This window comes from Oreochromis niloticus, unplaced genomic scaffold (assembly GCF_001858045.2).
Source record: "Oreochromis niloticus isolate F11D_XX unplaced genomic scaffold, O_niloticus_UMD_NMBU tig00007510_pilon, whole genome shotgun sequence".
Taxonomy (NCBI): Eukaryota; Metazoa; Chordata; class Actinopteri; order Cichliformes; family Cichlidae; genus Oreochromis; species Oreochromis niloticus.
Window position 1 is genome coordinate 1315289 of NW_020328614.1, and position 26736 is coordinate 1342024.

The window sequence follows — 26736 nt, forward strand, 5'->3', positions numbered from 1 at the left end:
TTCCATCTAGCCAGATCGCTTTCTACTGTCTTTAAAAGCGGGATGTGGTTTAATTTAGTTAATTCTGAAAGCTTAGGAGAGACATTAATACCTAAATATTTTATATTTCCAGATTGCAGTGGTGTAGGAGAAGAATTATGGAAGGAGCAATTAATCGGAAGAACTGTAGATTTTGACCAGTTAATTGAATTTATCAATGCAATCACCCCAGAGATATTGGTTTGTGAGTTTTGGAGAAAAAGTAACACATCATCCGCATAAAGGCTGATTTTATGTTCTACATTCTTACATTTTATGCCCTTAATTGTTGTAGCCTGTCTAATTGCTGCTGCTAGTGGCTCAATAAAAATTGCAAACAGTGAAGGGGAGAGTGGGCATCCCTGCCTGGTGCCCCTCAGGAGACAGAAGCTGGAGGATGTCTGGTCATTTGTTCTGACACAAGCTGTTGGGGAATTATATAATATTTTTAACCAGTTAATGAAAGAGGTTCCAAAACCAAATTTGTGTAAAGTTGCAAATAGAAATTTCCAGTTAACTCTGTCAAATGCTTTTTCTACATCAAGAGACAATATTATGGTTTCAATGTTTTTACTGCATCAGTAGTGCCTACCTTTTATGAAACCAGTTTGGTCAGGATGAATTAAAAGGGGGGTTATTTTCTCTAATCTCTTTGAGAGAGCTTTGCAGATTATTTTAAGGTCTACATTTATAAGGGATATTGGATGATAGCTTGAGGCAAATACAGGGTCTTTGCCTGGTTTTAGTAAGAGACTAATATTTGCAGAATTCATATTTGGTGGAAGACTACCAGTTTCCTTGATTTCCTGAAACATTCTCTGAAAAACTGGTGCTAGAATCGTCCAGAATTCTTTGTAGAATTCTGCAGGAAAGCCGTCTGGACCTGGAGCCTTATTATTGGGCATACTTATCAGGGCTTCCTGGAGTTCACCTGATGTCAGTGGCGAATCCAGTGCCATTGCTTGAGAGTCTAATAATTTTGGAAGAGTTATGTTGTCCAAAAACTGATCAATTTCGTTTTTAGATGGGTTTATTTGTGGTGTATATAAAGTTTCATAGAAATCCCTAAAAATTTTGTTTATTTTTTTAAGATCATATATTGTATTCCCAGATAAATCTTTAACAGCACATATAGTTGTTTTTTCTTTATTAATTTTTAACTGGTTAGCAAGAAATTGTCCGGATTTGTTACATGTTTGTTACGTGTTCATAATTTTGCAGGCGAAGTCTTTGTACTAAGAATTTAGTCTTTTTATTAATAATTTCATTTAATTCTAGTTTTGTTTTGCGTATTTTGTTTAATATTTCTTGATCTTGGTGTGATACATAGGCTTTTTCTAAGGATTTGATGTTTTTGATGGCGATGTTTTGATTTGATGGCGATCGTGGCTCAAGAAGTTTGGAGTCCGCCTTGCAATCGGAAGGTTGCCGGTTCGAGCCCCGGCTCGGAAAGTCTCGGTCGTTGTGTCCTTGGGCAAGACACTTCACCTACCGCCTACTGGTGTTGGCCAGAAGGGCCGATGGCGCGATATGGCAGCCTCGCTTCTGTCAGTCTCCCCAGGGCAGCTGTGGCTACAACTGTAGCTTGCCTCCACCAGTGTGTGAATGTGTGTGTGAATGGGTGGATGACTGGGTATGTAAAGCGCTTTGGGGTCCTTAGGCGGGGCTAGTAAAAGCGCTATACAAATACAGGCCATTTACCATTTACCATTTTTTTCTAGTTCTTGAATATTTTTGTTTTCTTCTTTCTTCTTATGTGATGAGAAAAAGATTATTTTACCTCTCATCACGGCTTTCCCTGCTTCCCAGAGGACAGATGCTGATGTTCCAGGAATGTCATTAAAGTCTAAATATGAAGTCCATTCTTTTTTAAAGTATTTGATAAACTCTTCATCTTTGAGCAGCAATGTATTAAATCTCCAGTTTTTACTTGGTGTGGTATTATTCTTGTGCATTAGTGTTAAAGATACAGGAGCATGATCGCTGACAGCTATAGGATGAATCTCAGTGTCTGAAATGTCCCTCAGCAGTGAGCTGCTGACCAAAAAATAATCCAGACGAGAGTAGGAGTGATGAACATGTGAGAAGAAAGAATATTCCTTACTGTTGGGGTGGAGGGAGCGCCATGCATCGCAAAGACCAAAGTCGCTCATATACTGTTTGATTATATTTGTGGACTGCCAATTACGCTGAGTTCCTGCTGTATTGAGCCTATCCATTTCTTCATTTAGTCCCAGGTTGAGGTCTCCCCCAAGAACAATTGTGCAATCTAGGTGTTCGGAGAGTGCACTAAAAAAACCGTGGAAGAATGAGGGATCATCAACATTCGGACCATATATACTTACAATACCTAGCTTTTGGTTAAGTATAGATAGTTTGACTATTAGGAATCTGCCCTGTGGATCTATAACTGTATCGAGTACTGTGAAATTAATATTTTTATGTATTAGAATTGCTACTCCTCTTTGTCTAGAATTATAACAGGCTGAGAACACATTAGGAAACTCAGGTGTTTTAAGTTTATTCAAACCTGTGACAGGCATGTGGGTTTCTTGTAATAAAACAAGATCTGCCTGTAGTTTTTTAAGTTGGTTAAGTATTTTTAACCTTTTTTCCCTAGAGCCAGCTCCATGCACATTCCATGAGACAAACCTTAGCGTGCCCATAGTTGTGTGTTTGTGGCTAATGACATATGCTGTGTGTCTTGCTTAGACTGGTGAGGAAAATGGAAACACATCATATATATATATATATATATATATGTACATTGTAAATAAAGAGAAGAAAATGCGCAGCGTGAAGCTCCATAGGTCTGACTATGTGTGTGCATAATAACTAAAATGAGCAAATGTGTGCGTGTGTGTCCTACATCTGTGTGCACTGTGTGGCTGTTGTAAATGTGTTGCCTTTAAACACATGTGTGTGGGTGATCGTGCAGAGTGAGCATGTAGAAATAGACAGTGTCGTTTGTGGATGGATAGGGAAACAGGTGATCGACATGGTGAAAGAAAAGAGAAGCAAGGAAACCAAAGAGCAAGGTGAGCGACAAGAGAGAGGGAGAGGGAAAAAGAAATAAAAACGGACACATTCCAATTAAGGCATTGGCGGAGAGTGACAGTGACGTTATACTAAATTAGCAAACTGATATTACATAGTTAAGCATAGTTAAGATATCCAAATTTATGATATCGGTATCGGACATAAAAAAGTGGTATCGTGCCATCTCTAGTTGATAATAAATTAATTAAAGCAACAAAACAACCTGAAGAGCCGGTTGGGAGCCAAAAGAGCCGGAAACCCATCACTATCTTGTAGCTGTGTCGTCTTAAATTGGTCATGTGATTTTGACGCGCCGGCGCGTCCGTCGACCCCAGAGGGTTATGATGGAAAATAATCCAGAACGCCAGAAAGTGGCCGAGTCAAAATCTGGACTTAAATCCTACTGACATGATTCTGCATAACCAGAACGATTGCGCTGGAAAACCCTCTGGTGTGACTGGGCCAAAACTCCTCCACAGTGTTTCAAAAAACACTTATGACAAAAGCTAGACTGCAGTTCTTCCTGCAAACAATGGCACAACCAGCCTTTTGATTTTTGGGGTCCATTTATTTTTCACATAAGGCCGGGAAGATGTGGGTCGCTTTTTTCTATTTATAAATGAAATCATCTTTTAAAAGCTGAATACGGTTTTTACTTTTACTTGAACATGATGTCTCTTATTTTCTGTTGTTTTAGTAATTTGCTATTTGCCTTTTTAACAAAGCTTTAACTTGCCATATTTTTATTTGGCTGAATCAAAATTGAGATGAAATCATGAGGTTTACCCAGGACTGATACAGAAGTGCGGGCAGATCCTTCTATCACATTCTCAGGCAGATGTATCTCTGCTTCCTCTGTCAGCGGGCTTCCTGTGTACAGACACAACAAAAGTCCAATCAGGAAGTCACGACTACAACAGAGTTACTGTTCAAAGTCACCAGGTGGCCTGATCTTCAGCACATATCGTTACATTTTGTGAAAGTAAAAGATGAAAATTTGGCACATTTTATGTACACAGTGCACTCCACTGCTAACTTTGAGCATTTAGGTCATTTCTTTATTTAAACTTTGTGACTGATGGAAATCACACTGACCTTTTGGACAAAGAAGCCAGTTGTACGTCTTTGTCATCTCAGTTCCCTCAGCCTGAGGAAGAGGACGTGCAAAGTTATCTTTAAAATGAGGAACAATTGAAATTTTATGAGTAAAAATGTTTTTCTCATCTTGTATTTATGGTACTGACCTTCACTATGAGAGATTTGGTGACCACGTCGATGCGACCTCTGTCTGGTACGCTCACAACCTCATTATCACATGACACATGGGACGCTACGGCCTCAGCAGACACAGTCACATTCACAGCCCCTAAAAACAGCAGCACAGGTCACCTTTTTTATCTCTCCATTAAAATAAAGGTTCCTGATGTTATTTTACAGATTTTGTAGAAACTAGAAGGAAATGTGTTGGGACAAAAGGAGACAGTTAACTGTGATCACACTAGATCTAAATCTGGATCTCTAGATTTAATGTTGGATCGAAGGTAAGATAAATTATAATTGGAAATTTTACTGCATCAGGCATGAAAAGCTTGAGCTGAAAAAAAAAAAACAGTCCAAAATGATGTCAGGGTTGCTGCTGAGTCCTGCTGGAGGCCAAAGTACTGCAAATCATAAGGTCTAATTAAGATTAAGAAGAAATAATTTACATGGCAATGCAACTGCAAACAGTCTGTTCTAATGATTCTGTCCAAGGGAAGCATGCATAATGTAAGTAATTGATGAGAATTGAAAGGAAGGTTTCAAAATGACTTATAATTGGCTAAGACAGCTGCATTAAGTAAAGCATGAGGATGGAGGCAGCTGCTACCCTCAGACTGGAGGTATCAACGTTCTGCCCCACTCCCTACAACCCCCATGTTTAGCCTTCCAAACACAGGGGTTATATTCTTGGTTTACCTCGATTTGCAGCTGGATTTGACTGTCTACATGTCCTAGCTCTACACTGCACACTCACTGTTGTCTAATGCACATACAGCATTCTAAATTCCATGAATAAAGCTTATTGGGTCTCAGATTCACTCATTTTATTATGATAACTTATATTTCAGCAGTATTTCTCACATAGTGTTTTTATAATTTCTCTTTAATGTTTTAATCTCCATTTATTCTATTTAGCCGTCTTATGTGGATTCTTTTTTCTTAAAGATGCTTTTAAGTCACTTCCTGCCTTCTGGGTCCTGCACTTGGGTCGTACTCAGTCTGCCACACACGGTTTCCTGGCAGTGTGGAGGACCAAAGGCTGATTCTCACCTAAGGCTGTTGGGATCATGGTCCACCTGAGGGTCTTGCGCTCGTTGGCACACAAACAGGACGTGTATAGATCACCAGAGAGAGGCGTGAGGGTGTAATCTGAGGACGGCCCAGGAGTGACAGTAACCTGTACGAGGAACACAGACATTATATTTTAAACTAGCTCAACAATCTCATGGCTACATTTAAAGCTGAGTTCAAATGTGAAGACATTTTTTAAGCATCTAAATGAATGCACAAGTCTGATGTTATGAACTCATGATCAAAGTAGACCTTCATTTGACTTGGATACTTTAATCACTCCCTTCCTAATCGTTTCCCTCCATCTGTTTTCTTACAGCTTCCACACTAAACCCTGTTCTACAAGGTGCATGAGCGCACAAAGAAAGCTAGAGGAGAGTTGGTAGTGTAAAGACATTTGACTGGGCAATCCTGTTGTCAGTGCTTGCAGGTGAGCTTGTAGGTGTTGGTGAGCAGGGGCCCTTCAAGAACGGCCTGCATGGTTATATTGCCAAAGAAAAAAATATTTTCTATTATATTTTAATAAATATGATATAAATTTAGCTTAGAAAGTAATTTTTTCAGTGTGGTTTTCCTTGGCTATGAACAGAAATGTATTTAAATCATTCATTACCATGATGCAGCTGGTCAGGTAGTTAAAGACAGTCGCCTTCAGTTCAAAGTGCTCCCCCCGGATGATGGAGTAGGGCATGGTGAGTTCAAGGAAGAAAGGTTGGAAGACTTTCATTTCTTTACGAGGAGCCAAACCAAAACCCTGAGAGGACAAACAGAAAGCCTCCGTCTCCCAGGTGGTGATGGTGTCTGGGACAGTCAGGGACACGCCCCTTTTTCCATTGTCTCTGAAGTAGCAGATACACACAAACATATTCTATAACTGCAGTGTGAATTTCTTGTATATGTTGCATTGACAAAGTAAAAGAGCTCCGCGTTGCTGAAGAAAGTGAAATTATATTTTTCAGAAAAATAAAGCACAACTTTAAATATGACAAAACATCAGCCTGAAGCATCAAAACATGCTTGAGAAAAAATTATTCTATTTTCATGTTTTTTTATGTGTGCAAAGACAGCAGAAAGTTCACATGGGTTTCTAAATGTGATTGTATATACTTTTTGTAATATGCATCAGATCTCTTCACAAGAGATACTTACCCAACTTCCACCAGATCCCAGATCCAAGTCTCAGGGAAGAAAGAGCGAACTGTCTCTATTGGTGCAGCTTCAGGACCAAAATTCCCAGCAGATCCCGCAATAAATCCACCGTGTTGAATTGATTTTTCTCCAAGCCGGGGAGCCATCTCTAAATAAAAAAAGAAAATTAATTACCTGTTTTCTTTTCGGTAAATAAAAAGCAAAATGTATAGCCAGACAAAACACAAACAAGTGAATGATTCACCGGCGACACGAGGGCCTTCATGGTAAAATTTTCCTTTGAACCTGACGCATGAAGGCAATCGAATAAGCAAGTTTGTTGCCATCTTCAGTCCGACTTTCTAGATATTTCAGCAGAACACAAAGATCAGTAAAAACTTTCTCAACAACAAAAACTATTGCATTTACATTATGTTTGACTGACTCACAGGTATACATGTATTTTACCTGGAAAACTGCATAAGCGTCATTTTGCTCTTGACTGGGGTACGGCAAAACATATCTTTTTGGTCTCACATTAAGGCATTCTGTAGCATCTTGAACCTCATATGGGATACCTGAGGATTTCTTGAGTGGAAGCAAGTCAAATATCTGAAAAGAAAAGTACAGTTCAACAAAACATCCAAACATTTATTGCCTGCCTGGTAACATTTGATCCATTAACTCTTACGTGTAGTACTGGTGTAAATACGAGTACAAATTAGGCTCAAATGAATTGATAGATTATCTAAGAAGAATTCTTAAAAATAAATAAATAAAAATGACCAAGTTAGCAGTAAGTATCCGCAGATGTGAGGTGTTGTACTTGAAGTATCTGTTTACCAAATCTTACAGAAGTTGTACAATTTTACTATAAACACCACATCGTTCGTAGTGACTTATATGGCTACAGTAAGTTTTCCATTTGAAGCTGTCCCTGTAGCTCCTTTACCTCCTTTAAGCCTCACTTTTTCCAGGCTTTGCTGTATGTTTAACATCAACAAATACTCATGTATGTGAGCAGTTTTGATGCAAAGTTAAATTCTTCTCAAGTAAAGTAGACACTGACTGGCAGGTGATACATTTACAAATTGTTGCATGGTTGAATTATTTGCTCAAGTCAATATCCTGGATTTATCTCCATGCTGAAATATTAATTTGCTCAAAAGGAATTAATTTTTATAAGATTAAAATATTGTTGTCTGCAACGACATGAGCAACAAGCATGGTACTTACTTACTCGCTAGAAAGACTGCCATCACAGACACATGCATATGTAACCTTGTATTTTTTGATACCAGTTTGCTTTAAGACAAACTCAGCATTTGACTGTTTAAAACAGTTGAATGTACGACTGCCCAAAGAGTACTTATCAGTACCAGAGCGAAGGCGTGAGCTGTTGGTAACTCACCACACTACGGGCTCTGGAAATAAGGGATGTGTCCATCTCACTGGTGTTAATATCAGCAGTTACCTTATCTGCATCCAGAGTCTTCCCAGGCTCCTTGATGAGAACGCTCTTGTCGATGGCGCTCACACCACACAGAGAACGTGGCAGGGCCGTCACCTGCATGTTGGTCTCTTCACCTGGGACGGCTGAAGACGGTGAAAACTCCACTGACACCTGACACACACAAAACACCCGTAGATGTTTAGTGACTGTGATGACTCCCCACTCACTGCTGGCTAAATGTGCTGCTTCACTGTGGTGAGTGACAAATCATGAGTCCCAGTGGGATGGCTGTACACTACATTGGACACTGTATGAACACTGTGTCAGTGTTAGATAGGTGCTTATATAAATGGGTGTGAGCGTGCAAATGAGGTGGTATAAAGGAGCAATTTGAGTCCTCAGGTAGAGTAGAAACAGCTGTGCAACAACCAGTCCATTTACTGATGCTAGAAATCCTCAGGTGATTTAGCCAACTGAATTTGACTTTGATTTGAACACCAGAGCATAACTGCAGACACCAAACACACAACACACCTCTAGAATTACACTCACCTTGTTGCTGAAGCATTTGTCAGTAGAGAAGTCAGCACTGTGGGCAATTACATCCTCACTTGGCAGGACGGCATAAGCCACAACCTGGAACTCTGGAGCCATCTCAGGAGACACTCTGACTTTATAGGACACCTGGCCCTCATTCACTGAAACACAGGTCCAAACATACATCCACAGATCAACAAAACAGACCAACGTCAATGCTTGGCTGTAGCATTTGTGGAAATATGGAAATATTACCCAATCTGTCTTGCACTTGAACCTGTTTTTGTCCTTGCATGATGACAGCTCCTCTGGACAACACCTGGAAGACAGAAATCATTTAAAAACAAGAATGTTGGGGATTTATTCAAAATGGAAGGCACACTGACCCAGCATGGCTACCACAGCATCCTGCAGCCACATGCCATTGCATCATTTATTTTACAACAGGGCAACGACCCCAAACACACCTCCAGGCTGTGTGAGTGCTGTTTGACCAAAAAGGAGAGTGATGGAGTGCTGCACCTGATGACCTAGCCTCCACAGTCACCTGACTTAAACTCAAAGGAGATGGTTTGGGATGAGATGGACCACAAAAAAAGCCAACAAGTGCTCGGCATTGTTCACCAAATGATTAAATATGTGTTTCTTCATATTGATGTTTTGATGCGTTCAGTGAGAATCAATCGAAATAATTCAATTCAATTTATTTATACAACGCAAATTTTAAAAAACTGTCGCCTCAATGTGCTTTATATTGATATGATATGATTTGATGCAGAGAGGTCTGTTAACACATAGGCTGTATCCCAATTCAGGGTCTGCAGCCTTAAAGGCTGCATTTTAAGGCCGATTATGTCACAGCGACGCGCCGAAGGCTGTCCCAATTAACATTAAAACATTACTGTTGGCCACATGCCGGCAAAGTTATGTGACATTAGCGATGTTTGTACGTTCAGCTTTTACTTGCTTTTAAAGCCTTTAAAATATAATAATACAATAGTCGACCTTAATCTTACAGAGAATGTGATGATTTTATGGATAATTAAAGTCAGTCATATATCCACAAACACAACAAGCTGAAAGTCAGTGATGCTGCTCGGTTTGCAGTCCTGAACATCACGGCACAAGCAGGATTCACTGCACTGTTAATGTTAGCTATGTTATATTGCTGCCTCTGTTCGGTGGTGTCGAGCCAAACGGACTTTAACGTGTGTTTGAACGAGCTGACGGTTCACTCGTTAAGCTGAAAGAAAGATGCTTTAATCACAGGAGTCACACATGTGTCCACTGGACCATCTGGAACTCTTCTTGTTTAGCACTCCTAATAACACAAACACTAAATCCTCCTTCTCTTGTGCTGTTTTGTAGCAGTGTATACACCTGAGACTGTCACCTGTCTGTCTGTCCTGCACTCTCTCTCTGTTTCTTTCTCTCTGATTGTGGAATAAAAGTATGAACATGTATTTATAAGTTACACTTGTGTTTGAATCCTGCAGCTTATCACACATTTGATTTCCATGTGTGACGACTGCAAGTGTCCAGAGTGAGGACAGACTGAGGGACCCACTGCTGCACATCATCTGTGAGGCTTTGCACCCCTGATGATTCACCAGGACAAACTCAGCAGTGTGTGAGGAAGAGGAGGAGGAAGAGCCAGCAGCAGCTGACAGATGGAGAGAATAGACAGACTGTTCCCTGTTTGTGAAGGACTGCTAGGAAAGTTTAACATAACTAATTGTCTGTCCTGAATCAGTCTTATTAGGTAATGTTCAAATAATGTTATCATCCCAGTGTTTTCAGTGTGGGAGAAAGTACTCAGGGCCTTCAAGTTACACACTATGAAAGGCAGCAACAAGTTTAATATTCAGAAACCTAAAGTATGTATCAGCAGCAGAATGGAGCTAAAAATAAATGTTTGTTTCAGTTCTATGAAGCTTTGAGTATTTTGGATTAGTAGCACTGCTGTGTTTGTTGCATCATATTGCTGTAATTGTTTATATGCTTTATATATTCTGAGCTAAGTTGATCTATAGTGTTACATCATATTCTATAAGGATGTTATGTGTTTGTATACTTTCTGCCCAGTTTGACCCATTTAGCAGAAGTCAGCCTGTTTAAGGCTCTGATATCTATTCTGTATGACTTAAAGCAGTTATGACATGGTCTGATTTTCACACCCAATAAAGGAATATTTCATATATCAGTCTACTCTTCATTCTATCAGAAACAGTTATCACAACTCGTACATTTTCTTTTTACACATATATGTGAGCATTGAGCCAAATTTAGTAATGCCAACATATCAAACGAACAACATTTGTCTCTTATATATAATACATCTATATATACACTGTCAAACATATTTGTCTTTGAGTGAAGATTTAAGGTGATGGGACATATAAATAACTGGAACTTGAATCTTTACTGAAGCTCAGTGTTAGACACAGAGTTCACTCACATGTGCTGTACCAGTGTACCTGCACATGTGATGTGACAATAGAAGTGATTTGATTTGAGAGTTCAAACTCACTGCTGTAATAACTAATAATGATTAATATAATAACTATAATATTGGCCATATCATATTTACACTGACTTTAGTCTCATGAACAACATTAGCTGATTGTTATTTACTAGCTAATCTTAAATGACTGTTCAGTACAGATATGAAGGCCAACAATCATGTTTTACAGTCCTGTGGTCTCGGCCTCAGATACTTATTAAATCACACAGAGCTCATGTAGAAACAAACAAACGAACAAAATAGGTTCTCCTTCATTTCTGTCAACCACATGTTTCCAGCTATCATGGTTGCTAGGCAACCTGGGCAGCGCACGGAGGCTAGACCGTCCCATTTCACAAGCCTCGCACTTCCGGCCTTAGCGGTCTTTGAGTACGCGGCCCTTGAGGACCGTTGAGGCTGCGTACTTTAAGGCTGCAGACCCTGAATTGGGATACAGCCATAGTGAGTGAGAAAGGTGACTGGAAAGGAAAAACTCAATGCATCATGGGAATCCCCGGCAGCCTACGTCTATCGCAGCGTAACTAAGGGAGGATTCAGGGTCACCTGATCCAACCCTAACTATATGACAGGACATTGGCCAATCAGATGAAAGGAAGAAAAATAGGGTCAAAATTTGTACTTGTAACTTGAAACTTGAGTGCAGAGTTTCTCACGTATTTTTTGGCTAAGTCCACACACAAATCCTTTTTTATGCACACATAAATTATATTTACACATCCTGATTTACAACTACAAAATATTTATGACCACAATTTGAGCCCATACACATGCCACCAGAGACTGAAGACTCAAGCCAGAAAAACAAGCTAGCTTGTGAATAAGGAGAAAGAATATGGACTGCAACTGCTCACAATGTTTTGTAGAAAGGCGCACCTGGTATGGTTGTGTATTTTACTTTGTGTGTACGTTTTATTGCGATTGTAATTTTATTTTTTCATATTTTTCATTGCTTTTTTCACTGTAGTTTTTCACGGTGTTTGCTGGTGAAGACAAGATTTAAAATTTTACATGTAATGCAATCAGGGTACAGATCTGATTGCAGTTCTGAATGCAGAACTTAAGATACAGAGGTGGAAAGAAAAACAAGTGGTTGGTTTTCAAGATAGTCCACTGGAAGTGCTAACTAAGGAAATACACTTCTAGGAAAAACTGTAATCCCAGGAAACAGGAAAATAAATCCACAGAACAGAAAGGAAACACCTGTGGAACACTGCTATAACTTACGGAGCGCCGCAGGGGACATGGGAGAAAAAAAACATTAAGACGGACTTTTGCAAGATCTCGCAAAACAAACTCGGGATCTCGCAAAAGTTTTAGCTGCATTCTTTGGAGGCCGCCAACTTGAAGCTGACCGGGAGGTCGAGGCACGATGTGCCGGGAAAGTGGTGTTCCTCCCGGCTGTAGTAGGTCTCGACCTCCCGTTAGCTTCGAGATGGTAGGTGTCAAATCTCCGAAAACGTCAGAGCACTTTTGCAAATATGTGATGTCTTGTAAACCGATCAGATATCTGACATTTACTCAACTACATTCACAAATCGAAATATCTTAAAAGTTTATTTTGTGACCCAGAAAGAGTAATATTACAACTAAGTAACTTCCGCCATTGTTGGAATTCAACTTTTGCGAGCTCCCGATTTTGTTTTGCGAGATCTCACAAAAGTTTTGCGAGATCCCGAGTTTGTCTTTGCAAAAGTCTGTCTTAATTTTTTTTTTTCTCCCATGTCCCCTGCGGGGCTCCGTAATAACTCAATGGAGAAAACAAGACAAGATGCACAAAACAAAGGATTAGAAAATAAAAAAGAAAATAACTAAACATGGAGTCACTAAAAGACGAGACTTGAAAAGTGCAGGGGAAACACAGGGAAAGCATATTTAACTGAGAGCAGAACCCAGATGAGTAAAACTACGAAGGCCTGAGAATATAAATGCTTAAGAAAGAGAGAAAACTAAGGACATCATGAACAAAGGACTGAGGCTAATTACTAAGCTGACAGAAAATGATGAGGGACAAAACAGAACCAGACATGAAGTCTGTGATTCAGGAGACAGACGCCCTCCCTAGTTTTCCTTTTTGCTAAAGCATATAGTTTGGGCTGGATCAGGTATTTATGCTGAAATAGATCGAGGCTCCTGGATTCTCATGATGGACTGAAAGTTTCTTCTTCAGTCCTGATGGGCATTACAACAGTACTTTTTAGAAAACACGCAAAAGGTCTGGCCATGGTAAACTTTGTAGTTATGCCATAAAGTGACAAGCTGAGCGATAACTCACCAGATAAATGACATCCACAGACCCTGGAGACTCTCCCACTATAGTGTAGTTTACTGATATGTCTTCTTCTGCATCACAGGGCACTGATTTATCCTTCTTCTGTACCTCTAGAGAGCTGATTGTTTTAATATAAGGAGAAGACGGCTGGGACATGGATAATGTGTGAAATCCTCTCTCATAGTGTGCAGTTCTGTATCCTGGGTAGTCCAGTGTTGGTGTCAGGCTTGCCTAGTTGAGGACAGGAAACAAAAATTTAAAAACTGATCTAAAAATAACATTGGACAATGAGAAAGGTGGAGGAAGATGAGTCATAAACTGTTTCAGGATTGCAGCTTATTACTGTGGGAGGTATTTGGACATTTGCAGCCTATCAGAAACCAATTGTGGCTTCAGGCTGCTGTGATGGCTGCATTAAATTACACATTGTTTCAGTGTGTCAGCTCACATGGAGTTGGATATCCTGGTCAAAGTTATCAGTGCTGAAAGAAAATGAGGCCACACCGTTGCTGTCAGTTGTCAGATTTTGTAGTGAGCGTGTTCGCCACATTTCTCCCGTGAACAGGTAGACCGGTGCGTCACAAACTGGTGTATTATTGTGGTACACTGCTCTGACCTGTTGAAAAACACAATGCTCTATCAATGAAAAATACAAATAACATAAATGTGCTTTGTACGACAAACTGAGCTGAAAACAACATGTTAGGCTTACTTTTCCTTCCACATTAGATCCCCGTTCCCAAACCTTGGGCATGTTAATGAAAGACACTTTTCCAAGGACATAAGAAATCGTAACTCTCTTCGCTTGAGGGAGTGAAATACCTGAATGTAAAAACTTTCATGTTATAATCCTGTGAATGCCTTTTTGGTTAAATACACATTGATGTGTCATTTTAAAGGAATAAAAAACCTTGCCTGTTCCCTCTTCTTCCACTTTGGCGCTGATATCCAAAACATCATGAAGCTTTTGGTACATTTTAGTAAAAATTGACATGTTGAAGGAAAAAGTTGTACAGCCAGTCTTGTCTGCCTGGAAAGAACAATAAAGAAAGAAAATGACTGCTGTGTGCGATACAATCTTACTAGAATAAACCAAAATTATAATCAAATCTCATTTACAATCGAATCTATAAAATATATTAAATGTTCAAACTATGAGATTTTACAGAGTCATGAAAAATATGAGCTCATTTTGAATTTGACGAAAGCAATATGGTTAAAAAATGGGTGGGGGGACAAAAGTCTGGAGGGGTCAGTTGTACTAGACAAAAACAGCTGAAGGAACATTTTGCAACTGATTATGTTACCTGGCAACAGATCATTTAGATAAATGTGTATAAAAAGATCATTATAGAGAAGCACAATGTCTGTGAAGGTTCTCAGTGATCCAGGTCATCGCAGTTAAAGGAGCTTGCAAAGAAAAGCGTCCGGACTTCTTTAAGTTGCTTGAAGACGTTTCACCTTGTCAGCTGGTAATATGATGATGTCGTGGTCTTTGCTCAGAGAAGCAACAACCTTCTTTTTTTGTACTGTGAGGTTATACCAGACACTATCCAGATGCTTTTCTTTGCAAGCTCCTTTGAATAGGGAGGCAGAGTTTCTCAGAAATACAGATGGGCGGAGATTTACAAATCTGCAAAAGACCGTGTCTACAAATTGTAGAACAATGACAGAAAAATTTCATTAATGTAAAATTATCAAGACGGGGAATATCTCATCATCTGCAGTGCATAATGTCATCAAAACGAGCAAAGGATAAGGCTGAAATCCACTATCAGATGGCTGCAGTCTCCAGGCCCTCAGGCAGCGATACATGAAAAACTGTCGTCATTCTGCCAGTCAGATCACTGCATGGCCTCAGGAACACTTCCACAAATCATTATCTGTGCACAAAGTTCACCGTGCCACCCACAAACACAGGTTAAAGCTCCATTGAAGTGCAGGGCCGTTACACCAGGCTGCTCTTTGTTGACTTTAGCTCTGCTTTCAATACGATACTCCCGGACAGACTAATAGTTAAACTGCTGGAAATCGGACTTCCTTCTACCACCTGCCGCTGGATCAGAGACTTCCTCTCAGACTGTGTACAGAGAGTTAGAGTGGGGCCTCATCTTTCCTCAGCCCTCAGCCTTAACACCGGCTCCCCACAAGGCTGTGTACTGAGTCCCCTACTGTGCACTCTGTACACATATGACTGTGTTAGTACCCACCCGGACAACGCAGTCATCAAGTTTGCAGATGATACCACCGTGGTGGGGCTCATCTCTGGGGGAGATGAGACGGCGTACAGAGCTGAAGTTCAGAGGCTGTCAGATTGGTGTGTAGATAACAACCTGGACCTCAATACCACCAAGACAAAAGAACTGGTAGTTGATTTCAGAAGGAGGAAGTCTCAGCTGCAGCCTGTCAGCATCAACGGGGAGTGTGTGGAAAGGGTCTCCAGTTTCAAGTTTCTGGGTGTGCACATAGACACAGACCTCCAATGGAGCTCTAACACCTCTGCGGTTTTAAAGAAGGCCCAACAGTGTCTCCACTTTCTGAGAATCCTCAGAAAAATGGACCTGAAGAAGGAGCTGCTGACCGTCTTCTACCGCTGCTCCATTGAAAGTGTGCTGATATATTGCATCGGTGTATGGTTCTCCAGCTGCACCACAGCACACAGAAAGGCACTCCAGAGGGTCATCAATATGGCCCAAAAAATCATTGGACATCCTCTTCCCTCCCCGAAGGACCTGTACAGCACTCGCTGTCTCAAGAGGGCACGCAGCATCCTATGGGACTGTACACACCCAGGACACCGGGTGTTTAAGCTGCTGCCGTCTGGCAGGAGGTTCAGGCTGCTGAGGTCCCGAACAAATAGACTCAAGAACAGCTTTTACAATAGGGCAATAGCCCTAGTCAATGCAAATAGCTGACCTGACTGGCTACCTACCTGGACTTAGCGTTAACAACGGTAAAAACAGTAATAATAATAATAATAATAATATTTATATTTATAACAAGGTGCAATAATAATTAATGTGCAATAATAAGAGTAATACAAATACACTTATTCTTCTTTTTTATTACCAAGTTATTATACTGTGTTGTTGTTTGTGTTGCGTTGTGATGTGTCGTATCGTGTCGTGTTGTGTTGTGTTACATGTAGTGCCGACGTAGGACAGTTTTCCAATTTCATTGTACTATTGTACTATGTATGACTGTGCAATGACAATAAAGAGTTATCTTATCTTATATAATCTTATCATTGAGCAAAAAAGTTAAATGTGAATGCGAACTGGAAACACAGCATTCTTTTCTGGCCAAAAGCTCATTTAAAACAACAAAAACCGCTCTGTGCTCAGATGATTCAAAATCTGAAATTCTTTTTGGAAAACATGGCCACCATATCCTCCACAACATCCCAAACATCCTGTTGAAGTGGGCCTGTATAGCAGTATGATGGTATCGCCTTACAAAACCACTGTATTGTTTAATTTTCCCAGCAATATCTCATTTACATCCTTAAAATTTCAGTGCTACCATATGTATGGTATACAGTACTGTTAAAACTTCTTCACCCAACCACCTTTTTTTGTTGGCTTCCAAAGAGCCAAACTTTTTTTCAAACAGTGGGGTTTGAACTCATGAAAGCTTGCCTGAGAGACTTCTATTTGTGTTTGCATGTTTCATTAAACCCTGTTGCTATTCATTCTGCTTGTGTCAGTGTAACAGTCTGAAATTGTATTCTCTTGTGTGTCAGACATAATGAAACACACCACTTGCCTTAGCTTACGGCTCAATGAAGGCACATAACTCAGTATGTGACATATGAGACAATGAAACTGTAGAAAAAACAGTGAAGAGGACACATAACGCCAGTTTAACTGGGTAGAGCAGGCAACGCGTGTGCTGTAATGCTAATGCAGTGGCCTGAATGTACCCAAAGAATCAGAGAAAAAAGAGAAATAACTCCATAACTGTACCTGCTTTGTCTCTATGCGGCAGGAGCCACGCATCTGCAATAGGGCCAAAAGATCGTAATCGTACAACCCTATACTAATACCGCTATACCAATTAATAGGTCTGCACACATTGACTGTAACACGTCCTGGTACAGGCTGTCCATACGTGTACCTGTTTAAAGAAAAATACATAAACATTATGAATCATTGGCTCTCCAAACTCCAGATTTTCAACAACACATAATTTGTCCTGAAAGAACTTTTCCTTACTTTGCACACACTTCAGCTTCAATGTCTTCCTGCCCAATACTCACTTCTTCAGATATATTTACCGTCACATCAAATTTGGGTAAAACTGGGGAAAAATATGAATGTCAGCATTTGCACTCCATTACAACAAAGAATTTAAAAATAAATAAAACTGACTTACCATATTTCTCCACTTTAAAATTGTGAGATATTTTCGTCTCACCCATTGACACAATGATCTGGTACGGTCCCTCACGGGCCTCAGTGTCCAAGGAGTAAGAAAGCTGCAGTATTCTGCTATTGGATGTTTCATTTAGCCACTGTCCAATCCTGTTACTCTGAGGATCCTGTTAAATTAAATATGACAGTGACAGCTAATACACATAGTAGTTTTACACACACACACACACACACACACACACACACACACATATATAAAACACCCAGCACGCCCCTGCGGGCGGTTTATCCTTCAAGCTCGGGTCCTCTACCAGAGGCCTGGGAGCTTGAGGGTCCTGCGCAGTATCTTAGCTGTTCCCAGGACTGCGCTCTTCTGGACAGAGATCTCCGATGTTGTTCCCGGGATCTGCTGGAGCCACTCGCCTAGCTTGGGAGTCACCGCACCTAGTGCTCCGATTACCACGGGGACCACCGTTACCTTCACCCTCCACATCCTCTCGAGCGCTTCTCTGAGCCCTTGGTATTTCTCCAGCTTCTCGTGTTCCTTCTTCCTGATATTGCTGTCATTCGGAACCGCTACATCGATCACTACGGCCGTCTTCTTCTGTTTGTCTACCACCACTATGTCCGGTTGGTTAGCCACCACCATTTTGTCCGTCTGCATCTGGAAGTCCCACAGGATCTTAGCTCGGTCATTCTCCATCACCCTTGGGGGCATCTCCCATTTTGACCTCGGGACTTCCAGGTTATACTCGGCACATTATCCTGTACACTATGCCGGCCACTTGGTTATGGCGTTCCATGTATGCCTTGCCTGCTAGCATCTTGCACCCTGCACCCTGCTGTTATGTGCTGGATTGTCTCTGGGGCATCTTTACACAGCCTGCACCTGGGGTCTTGCCTGGTGTGATAGACCCCAGCCTCTATGGATCTTGTACTCAGAGCTTGTTCTTGTGCTGCCATGATTAGTGCCTCTGTGCTGTCTTTCAGTCCAGCTTTGTCCAGCCACTGGTAGGATTTCTGGATATCAGCCACCTCCTCTATCTGCCGGTGGTACATACCGTGCAGGGGCCTGTCCTTCCTTGATGGTTCCTCGCCTTCCTCCTCTTTCTTGGGTTTCTGCTGCCTGAGGTATTCACTGAGCATGCTGTCAGTTGGGGCCATCTTCGTGATGTATTCGTGGATGTTTCTTGTCTCATCCTGGACTGTGGTGCTGACACTCACCAGTCCCCGGCCCCCTTCCTTCCGCTTAGCGTACAGCCTCAGGGTGCTGGACTTGGGGTGAAACCCTCCATGCATGGTAAGGAGCTTTCTTGTCTTTATGTCAGTGGCTTCTATCTCCTCCTTTGGCCAGCCTATTACCCCAGTAGGGTACCTGATCACGGGCAGGGCGTAGGTGTTGATGGCCCGGATCTTGTTCTTACCGTTCAGCTGACTCCTCAGGACTTGCCTGACCCTCTGCAGGTACTTGGTGGTTGCAGCTTTCCTAGCGGCCTCTTCATGGTTCCCATTCGCTTGTGGGATCCCCAGGTACTTGTAACTGTCCTCTATGTCTGCAATGTTGCCTTCTGGTAGTTCAATCCCCTCAGTTCTGACTACCTTCCCTCTCTTTGTTACCATCCGACTACACTTCTCCAGCCCGAATGACATTCCAATGTCATTGCTGTATATTCTGGTAGTGTGTATCAGTGAATCGATGTCTCGTTCACTCTTGGCATACAGCTTGATGTCATCCATGTACAGGAGGTGGCTGACAACCGCTCCGTAGTCGGTATCCGTAGCCAGTCTTGTTAATGATCTCACTGAGGGGGTTCAGGCCTATGCAGAACAGCAGTGGGGACAGAGCATCTCCTTGGTAGATCCCGCACTTGATGGTGACTTGTGCTATGGGCTTGGAGTTGGCCTCTAGTGTTGTGTACAATTCTAGGCATTCCAGTATCCAGCTGTGGGGCATTGAGTCATAGGCCTTCTTGTAATCAATCCAGGCAGTGCACAGGTTGGTCAGTCTGGTCTTGCAGTCTCGGCTGACTGTTCTGTCTACCAGTAGCTGGTGTCTTGCGCCTCTGGTATTCTTGCCAATCCCTTTCTGTGCCCCACTCATGTATTGACCCATGTGCCTGTTCATCTTAGCCGATATGATGCCTGACAGGAGCTTCCATGTAGTACTGAGGTAGGTTATTGGTCGGTAGTTGGATGGGACCGGTCCCTTCTTGGGGTCCTTGGGGATCAGGACCGTCCGACCTTCGGTTAGCCATTCCGGGTGTCTCTCGTTAACTAGCAGCTGGTTCATTTGTGCTGCCAGACGCTCGTGGAGTGCAGTAGGCGTGAACCATGTCGGGCCCTGGTGCTGTCCAACTCTTCATACTGGAGACCCTTTCTTGGATATCTGCCACTGTGATGGTTACTGGACCCTGTTCAGGGAGGTCGCTATGGTCTGCCCTCAGATCCACTAGCCACTGAGCATTGCCGTTATGGGTTGCGTCCTTCTCCCATATGCTCTTCCAGTATTGCTCCGTCTCCAGCCTTGGTGGTGCTGTTCTGTTATTGTTCCCTTGCCACTGAGAGTACACCTTTGCTGGTTCTGTGGAGAACAGCTGGTTTATTCTCCTGCCTTCTATCTCTCTGGTGTACCTCCTCAAGCGGCTGGCCAAGGCTGTGAGTCGTTGTTTGGCAGTTTCCAAGGCCTCAGGTATGCACCTTCTTTGTCGCGCCTTTCTGCAACTCCGTTAGTTGGCTAACCTCCCTTCGTGCTACTTTGATCTTGCCCTCTAGCCTCCTTCTCCATGGAGGGTACTGCCCCTTGTGGCTGTTCAACTTGTAGCCAAGCATCTCACTGATCACTGCTGCCGTAGTGTAGATCAGCTTGTTAGTGTTGGTAATTGTGGTTGTAGGTATCGTCCGTAGTGCTGCATTAACATCATCTAGCAGACCTTCTGAGGGTACTTCACGTAAGCACTACCTGCTCTATACACGCAGTGTTGAGCAACGGTGGAGACAGAATTTCAAGCAGTACAACATTTTGCGGCAACCACAATATGTGAGGCATTAATTGTTTTTATGTTTATTTATTGTTTTTATGTTCAGTTTCAACTGTTACGAAGTTGATGTGCAGTTAATAAGTGCAATAAATATTTATATTGGAAAAGAAAATCGTGAGAGAATCGTGATCTCAATTCTAAGCAAAAAAATTGTGATTCTCATATATATATATATATATATATATATATATATATATATTGGCAAGAATACCAGAGGCGCAAAACACCAGCTACTGGTAGACAGAACAGTCAGCCGAGACTGCAAGACCAGACTGACCAACCTGTGCACAGCCTGGATTGATTACAAGAAGGCCTATGACTCAATGCCCCACAGCTGGATACTGGAATGCCTAGAATTGTACAAGATCAACAGGACCCTAAGAGCCTTCATCAGGAACTCAATGGGGATGTGGCGTACAACACTAGAGGCCAACTCCAAGCCCATAGCACAAGTCACCATCAAGTGCGGGATCTACCAAGGAGATGCTCTGTCCCCACTGCTGTTCTGCATAGGCCTGAACCCCCTCAGTGAGATCATTAATAAGACTGGCTACGGATACCGACTACGGAACGGAGCGGTTGTCAGCCACCTCCTGTACATGGATGACATCAAGCTGTATGCCAAGAGTGAACGAGACATCGATTCACTGATACACACTACCAGGCTATACAGCAATGACATTGGAATGTCATTCGGACTGGAGAAGTGTAGTCAGATGATAACAAAGAGAGGGAAGGTAGTCAGAACTGAGGGGATTGAACTACCAGAAGGCAACATTGCAGACATAGAGGACAGTTACAAGTACCTGGGGATCCCGCAGGCGAATGGGAACCATGAAGAGGCCGCTAGGAAAGCTGCAACCACCAAGTACCTGCAGAGGGTCAGGCAAGTCCTGAGGAGTCAGCTGAACGGTAAGAACAAGATCCGGGCCATCAACACCTACGCCCTGCCCATGATCAGGTACCCTGCTGGGGTAATAGGCTGGCCAAAGGAGGAGATAGAAGCCACTGACATAAAGACAAGAAAGCTCCTTACCATGCATGGAGGGTTTCACCCCAAGTCCAGCACCCTGAGGCTGTACGCTAAGCGGAAGGAAGGGGGCTGGGGACTGGTGAGTGTCAGCACCACAGTCCAGGATGAGACAAGAAACATCCACGAATACATCACGAAGATGGCCCCAACTGACAGCATGCTCAGTGAATACCTCAGGCAGCAGAAACCCAAGAAAGAGGAGGAAGGCGAGGAACCATCAAGGAAGGACAGGCCCCTGCACGGTATGTACCACCGGCAGATAGAGGAGGTGGCTGATATCCAGAAATCCTACCAGTGGCTGGACAAAGCTGGACTGAAAGACAGCACAGAGGCACTAATCATGGCAGCACAAGAACAAGCTCTGAGTACAAGATCCATAGAGGCTGGGGTCTATCACACCAGGCAAGACCCCAGGTGCAGGCTGTGTAAAGATGCCCCAGAGACAATCCAGCACATAACAGCAGGGTGCAAGATGCTAGCAGGCAAGGCATACATGGAACGCCATAACCAAGTCGCCGGCATAGTGTACAGGAACATCTGTGCCGAGTATAACCTGGAAGTCCCGAGGTCAAAATGGGAGATGCCCCCAAGGGTGATGGAGAATGACCGAGCTAAGATCCTGTGGGACTTCCAGATACAGACGGACAAAATGGTGGTGGCTAACCAACCGGACATAGTGGTGGTAGACAAACAGAAGAAGACGGATGTAGTGATCGATGTAGCGGTTCCGAATGACAGCAATATCAGGAAGAAGGAACACGAGAAGCTGGAGAAATACCAAGGGCTCAGAGAAGAGCTCGAGAGGATGTGGAGGGTGAAGGTAACGGTGGTCCCCGTGGTAATCGGAGCACTAGGTGCGGTGACTCCCAAGCTAGGCGAGTGGCTCCAGCAGATATATATATATATACAGTGTATATATAAGCAGGAAACAATCAAGTCTGACTCCATGTGTTCAGCATTGTGTTGATACATTTACAGCAGAAGTAAAAACCTTTTCTGGAGATATTCTCTTACCTGAAGTTCAATGACATCATACTGAAAGAAAGAACCAAAGACAGGTGGAGTTAAGACGTTGTTTTGTAAATCACTGCATGCCAATTCTAAACAGCATCATTAGTAACACTGTTCAAAAACTCACCAGCTGATTGGCCGGTCGCATGTTATTATCCATGGCAACGACTCTGAAATTCACTGTGAGAAAAATCGAGAGTTTGCCTCTGTTTCTCTCCTTATACTTTAAAACAGAGGTCCATTAACTAATTAAAATTGAAATAATTAATTAAATATCTAAACAATTTTATTATTAATAAATTATGTATGTTGTTTTTCAATTTTTAATTAAATATTTTATGGTTGCTGTGCTGCAGTGCATCGTGAATTATTCTGTCAATGCAGCTTATCAACAAACACAACATGTGATTTTTACCCTACACAGCAAGTCAATACAGATCTCAGATAATGGACTGATGTGAATAGATTATGTGCACGTTAGCATATGCTACTTCCGGTGCGGAAACTCCTGTGGGGAGCTTTGTTTCCGGTGTCCTATTCGCGCCTTGTTTATGGTCCAAAACAAGTTAAGCAAATGCATGAATCAAGCGGCGATTTACATTTCTATAGATGTCTTGGGCATTTACCCAATATATCTGTAAATGATGTTCATGGACTTGTCGATATTTTACCCCGCGCCTCAGAGCAAAAGAGAAAAGGGATTCAAATGTTATATTTCTCAGCTGTCCCTCGTTTATCGCGGGTGTTATGTTCTAAAAATAACCAGCGATAGGTGAAATCAAGTAGCCAATTTTATTTCTTGATGCGTGGACATCGTGGACATACAGTACTGCATTTCAGAGTCACACTGCTAGCGATCAATGCAGCAATTCAGTCATGGAGGAGATCGTCTGCAGTGGTCAGGACGCAGGACACAATGTGACGTAAAAATAAGCATGCAAACTTGCACTAAACATTCCGCGAAACAGCGAGGTGAAAGGTGAACCATGTTATAGCGAGGGACCACTGTAATTTTGAAGGTAAGTCACAACATACCCTTCGTAAATACTAATGTATAGAAACCCTCACCAGCAATCATTCATTTTTGTGTGGCTTTTTTTCACGGTTTGTTGACATGCTGTGTAGGTGTGTACTTGACTCGCTGATATCGACATAATGGGGGAAACATCTGGTTTGACTGTTGTTCACCTGTAGTTTGACTGTTGCCTGTTTAATCATAAGACCAGTCACTATACAGAGATGTGCTTCTGAATGTGGACGATGTGTCTTATGCTGCAGTGATGCAGTTCTGCTCGTGTTGAGTAATGTAAACAACTGATCGATCTAAACTCTTTAAACGTCAAAATTGATCATTAGATTTTTTTATGACACAACAGTGGCGAGTGTTCCCACCTTCTCCTCTTCGTAACTTAACGCATCTTTCCGTTTCCGAGTTTTGGACATGATTTTGGAGTATATCTTCGCAGTAGCGATTGACTGCAAAGTAAAGCTACCGGAAATGTACAACCCCACATCCGGTCTCAAACCAGGAAGTTAGCATTTTCTCGTGCACAGGGTCAATTGGTGGTTATGTGGACAGACCGACCAAATGCTTGAAGGTTGCACTACATAAAAATAATAAAATCATATTTGGTGACACGGCAAGTATTTCAAAATACTGCTTATGGTGTAGCTCCATCAGGTCCAAATGGCTGTGTGCATTAAGCAGGGCCCACTAAATAAACAAACACCAGTCCAAAGCAATACTTTGGACTTTGTGTAAATTGTCTGTGTCCCTGAGTTTGATGGGTGACAGATAAAACTGATTAATGAACACTGAAGAAGAGGAATCACAGAATAATTAATTAAATTGAAATAATTAAATATCCTTGTAAATAATCAAAATGAGAAAAAATGAATTAAATATATAACAAGGTCATTAAATATGTGTTGGAAACTGGAAATCAAAAATAAAAACCTAAATATGTGTTGGTGTACGCTCAATGATCCAGGTAAGTAAATCTCCAAAAGTTGATTCTGTTCATCTGGACGTTTTCAGTGGATAAATGTTGCGTCACTGATCCAGGTGACTTCTTCAGTCTCAGCTGACTGCAGCTTTCCCCAATCTTATAAACAGTACATTTGCATAATGACTGAAACCAGCACCACTGAAGGAACAATCTGCCGTTCGCTACATGGAAGAAGTGCAAAGCAGAGCTCTGGTATCGCACACTGGCTGGAACAAAACAAAGTCACTGGTTCAGGGTTTCCCCACTGAAAACATCATGATGAACAGGAACTTTTTCAGATCATTCAAATAATTTATTACATTTTTTTTGTTGTGTATTGTGTGTGTATATACATATATATATATATATATATATAAATTTAATTCATATCACTAATTTATATTTTAATTAACAAGACATTTAATTTATTTTCTAATTATGTGTTCCATACATTTTGGCACCCGTGGCCCTCCATATCCTTCCCTCATGATTTTTGATGCTTTGAATTCCATGTTTGAACATAATTTAATTGTGAACAATAAAACTATTAAAGATAAAACCATTAAACTTTCACATAAAATGAATTTGACTGTAATCGGGGACAGATGGTACAGAAAATAAATCATGCACTCTAAGAATTCTGCATGTTTTATTTTGCATTACTGTGAATTTTTAAATAGTTATATTCATAACTATGGACTCAGATTTCAAAGTGCGAACAAACATCTCGGTCGATGGACCGTATTATATATCTGGAAAAGCGTTTGCTAAATGAAGCACAACTTTCACATCAATCACTGTATGTGTGTCCAAATTTTGGACCATAAAACTTGTTCCACAAATTGGAGATGGTGGAGCAGCTGGCTTGCGATGATTTGATAGGGGATGAACTACATGTTATATATAACTTAACAACACATTGTTACCTTTTTGTCCAGGGAGGTAGATGGGTTTATCTGTTTGGATCAGTGTGAAGGTATCAGACGCTCGGATCATCACTTTTCTGACTTGTTTGGAGTAAAATGCGTCTCCTCGTACCTCCACCTGAAAATCTTGCATCTCCTTTTGTACAAAAGGAGCCTGAAACAGTGGGATATTGTAGATAGTCATTAAAGCCAATAATGCTTACAATAACAACTAACAAACACACTTTGTGTGTGAAAGTGCTGGTTGCGGACCTTAAACTGAACACAGGTTTGAAATGCTTCATTTGATGTATGTGTGAATAAGGTCGTGTTCTTCTCTCGGGACATCAAAGTGACAGTCATGACCAGAGTCCCACTGGGCTGTCGGAGAGTTGCACAGAATTTGGCCTCAGCTCCAGCGTCAATAACTGCAGGAATGGCCACCAGGTACTGGCTGCATACAGCATCACACATACAGCAGTTACTGCAGTGAACAACTCACACAGACAAAACACGCTGAAGACAAACTCACGGTTCAGCCACCGCTTGATCCACATGTATCCAGCTCAGGAGGACACACAGAGTGCAGCTCAGGATCCAGAGACGGTCCATGACTGGTTGTGACAATCCTCAGTGTCACCTTCTGCTAAATATCGGCTGATCGTCCCCACCCACATACACTGTTACAGCCACGTGTTTGAAACGCACTCATGTACTCTGATCTCCACAAAGTCAATAACTTACACATTTACAAAATCCCAATCCTGCTTTCAGCACTGAACACTAAACTATACACGACACTAAAGTTTGTCATTCAGTGTAAAACATTACAGTAACATACAGTGCTCCCAGGTGATGTTTCTAAATCTGCTCCAAGTTTAATGCGGCTGTTACAAAAAGTTATTTCTGTTCTGAATGTTCCCATGTTTGACTTAACATCAGTGCTGGGATACACCGCTGTAGTCTGTAACTACTGATATTTTCTAAAATCACTGGGAGCTACAGTAGGTGTAACTCCCTTTACCCAGTGTGGGATGTCTGACTGTGCCATGTTTTTGACCTTATTTTTCAGGAAAGACTAAACAAACG

The 26736-nt window shown here is 41.8% G+C and overlaps 1 protein-coding gene across 2 annotated transcripts in view; it reads right to left on the bottom strand.

Moving 5' to 3' along the window:
• LOC102079326 (alpha-2-macroglobulin) overlaps window positions 1-26340 on the bottom strand; it is a 47569-nt gene extending 21229 nt beyond the window's left edge. For both annotated transcript variants that reach the window (XM_019357187.2, XM_019357186.2), the window contains exons 1-23: window positions 26180-26340; window positions 25921-26101; window positions 25669-25822; window positions 22882-22934; window positions 22758-22778; window positions 17674-17839; window positions 17514-17598; window positions 17265-17415; window positions 14215-14329; window positions 14012-14121; window positions 13748-13915; window positions 13303-13530; window positions 8762-8825; window positions 8522-8667; window positions 7991-8140; window positions 6985-7128; window positions 6782-6878; window positions 6538-6685; window positions 6002-6227; window positions 5368-5494; window positions 4302-4423; window positions 4153-4204; window positions 3844-3927 (exon numbers count right to left, since the gene is read on the bottom strand). In XM_019357187.2, coding sequence (XP_019212732.1) covers window positions 3844-3927; window positions 4153-4204; window positions 4302-4423; window positions 5368-5494; window positions 6002-6227; window positions 6538-6685; window positions 6782-6878; window positions 6985-7128; window positions 7991-8140; window positions 8522-8667; window positions 8762-8825; window positions 13303-13530; window positions 13748-13915; window positions 14012-14121; window positions 14215-14329; window positions 17265-17415; window positions 17514-17598; window positions 17674-17839; window positions 22758-22778; window positions 22882-22934; window positions 25669-25822; window positions 25921-26101; window positions 26180-26259 — 2872 coding nt within the window. In that variant the 5' untranslated portion in view covers window positions 26260-26340. The remainder of the gene's footprint in view (window positions 1-3843; window positions 3928-4152; window positions 4205-4301; window positions 4424-5367; window positions 5495-6001; window positions 6228-6537; window positions 6686-6781; window positions 6879-6984; window positions 7129-7990; window positions 8141-8521; window positions 8668-8761; window positions 8826-13302; window positions 13531-13747; window positions 13916-14011; window positions 14122-14214; window positions 14330-17264; window positions 17416-17513; window positions 17599-17673; window positions 17840-22757; window positions 22779-22881; window positions 22935-25668; window positions 25823-25920; window positions 26102-26179) is intronic.
• Window positions 26341-26736: the final 396 nt, after the last annotated feature.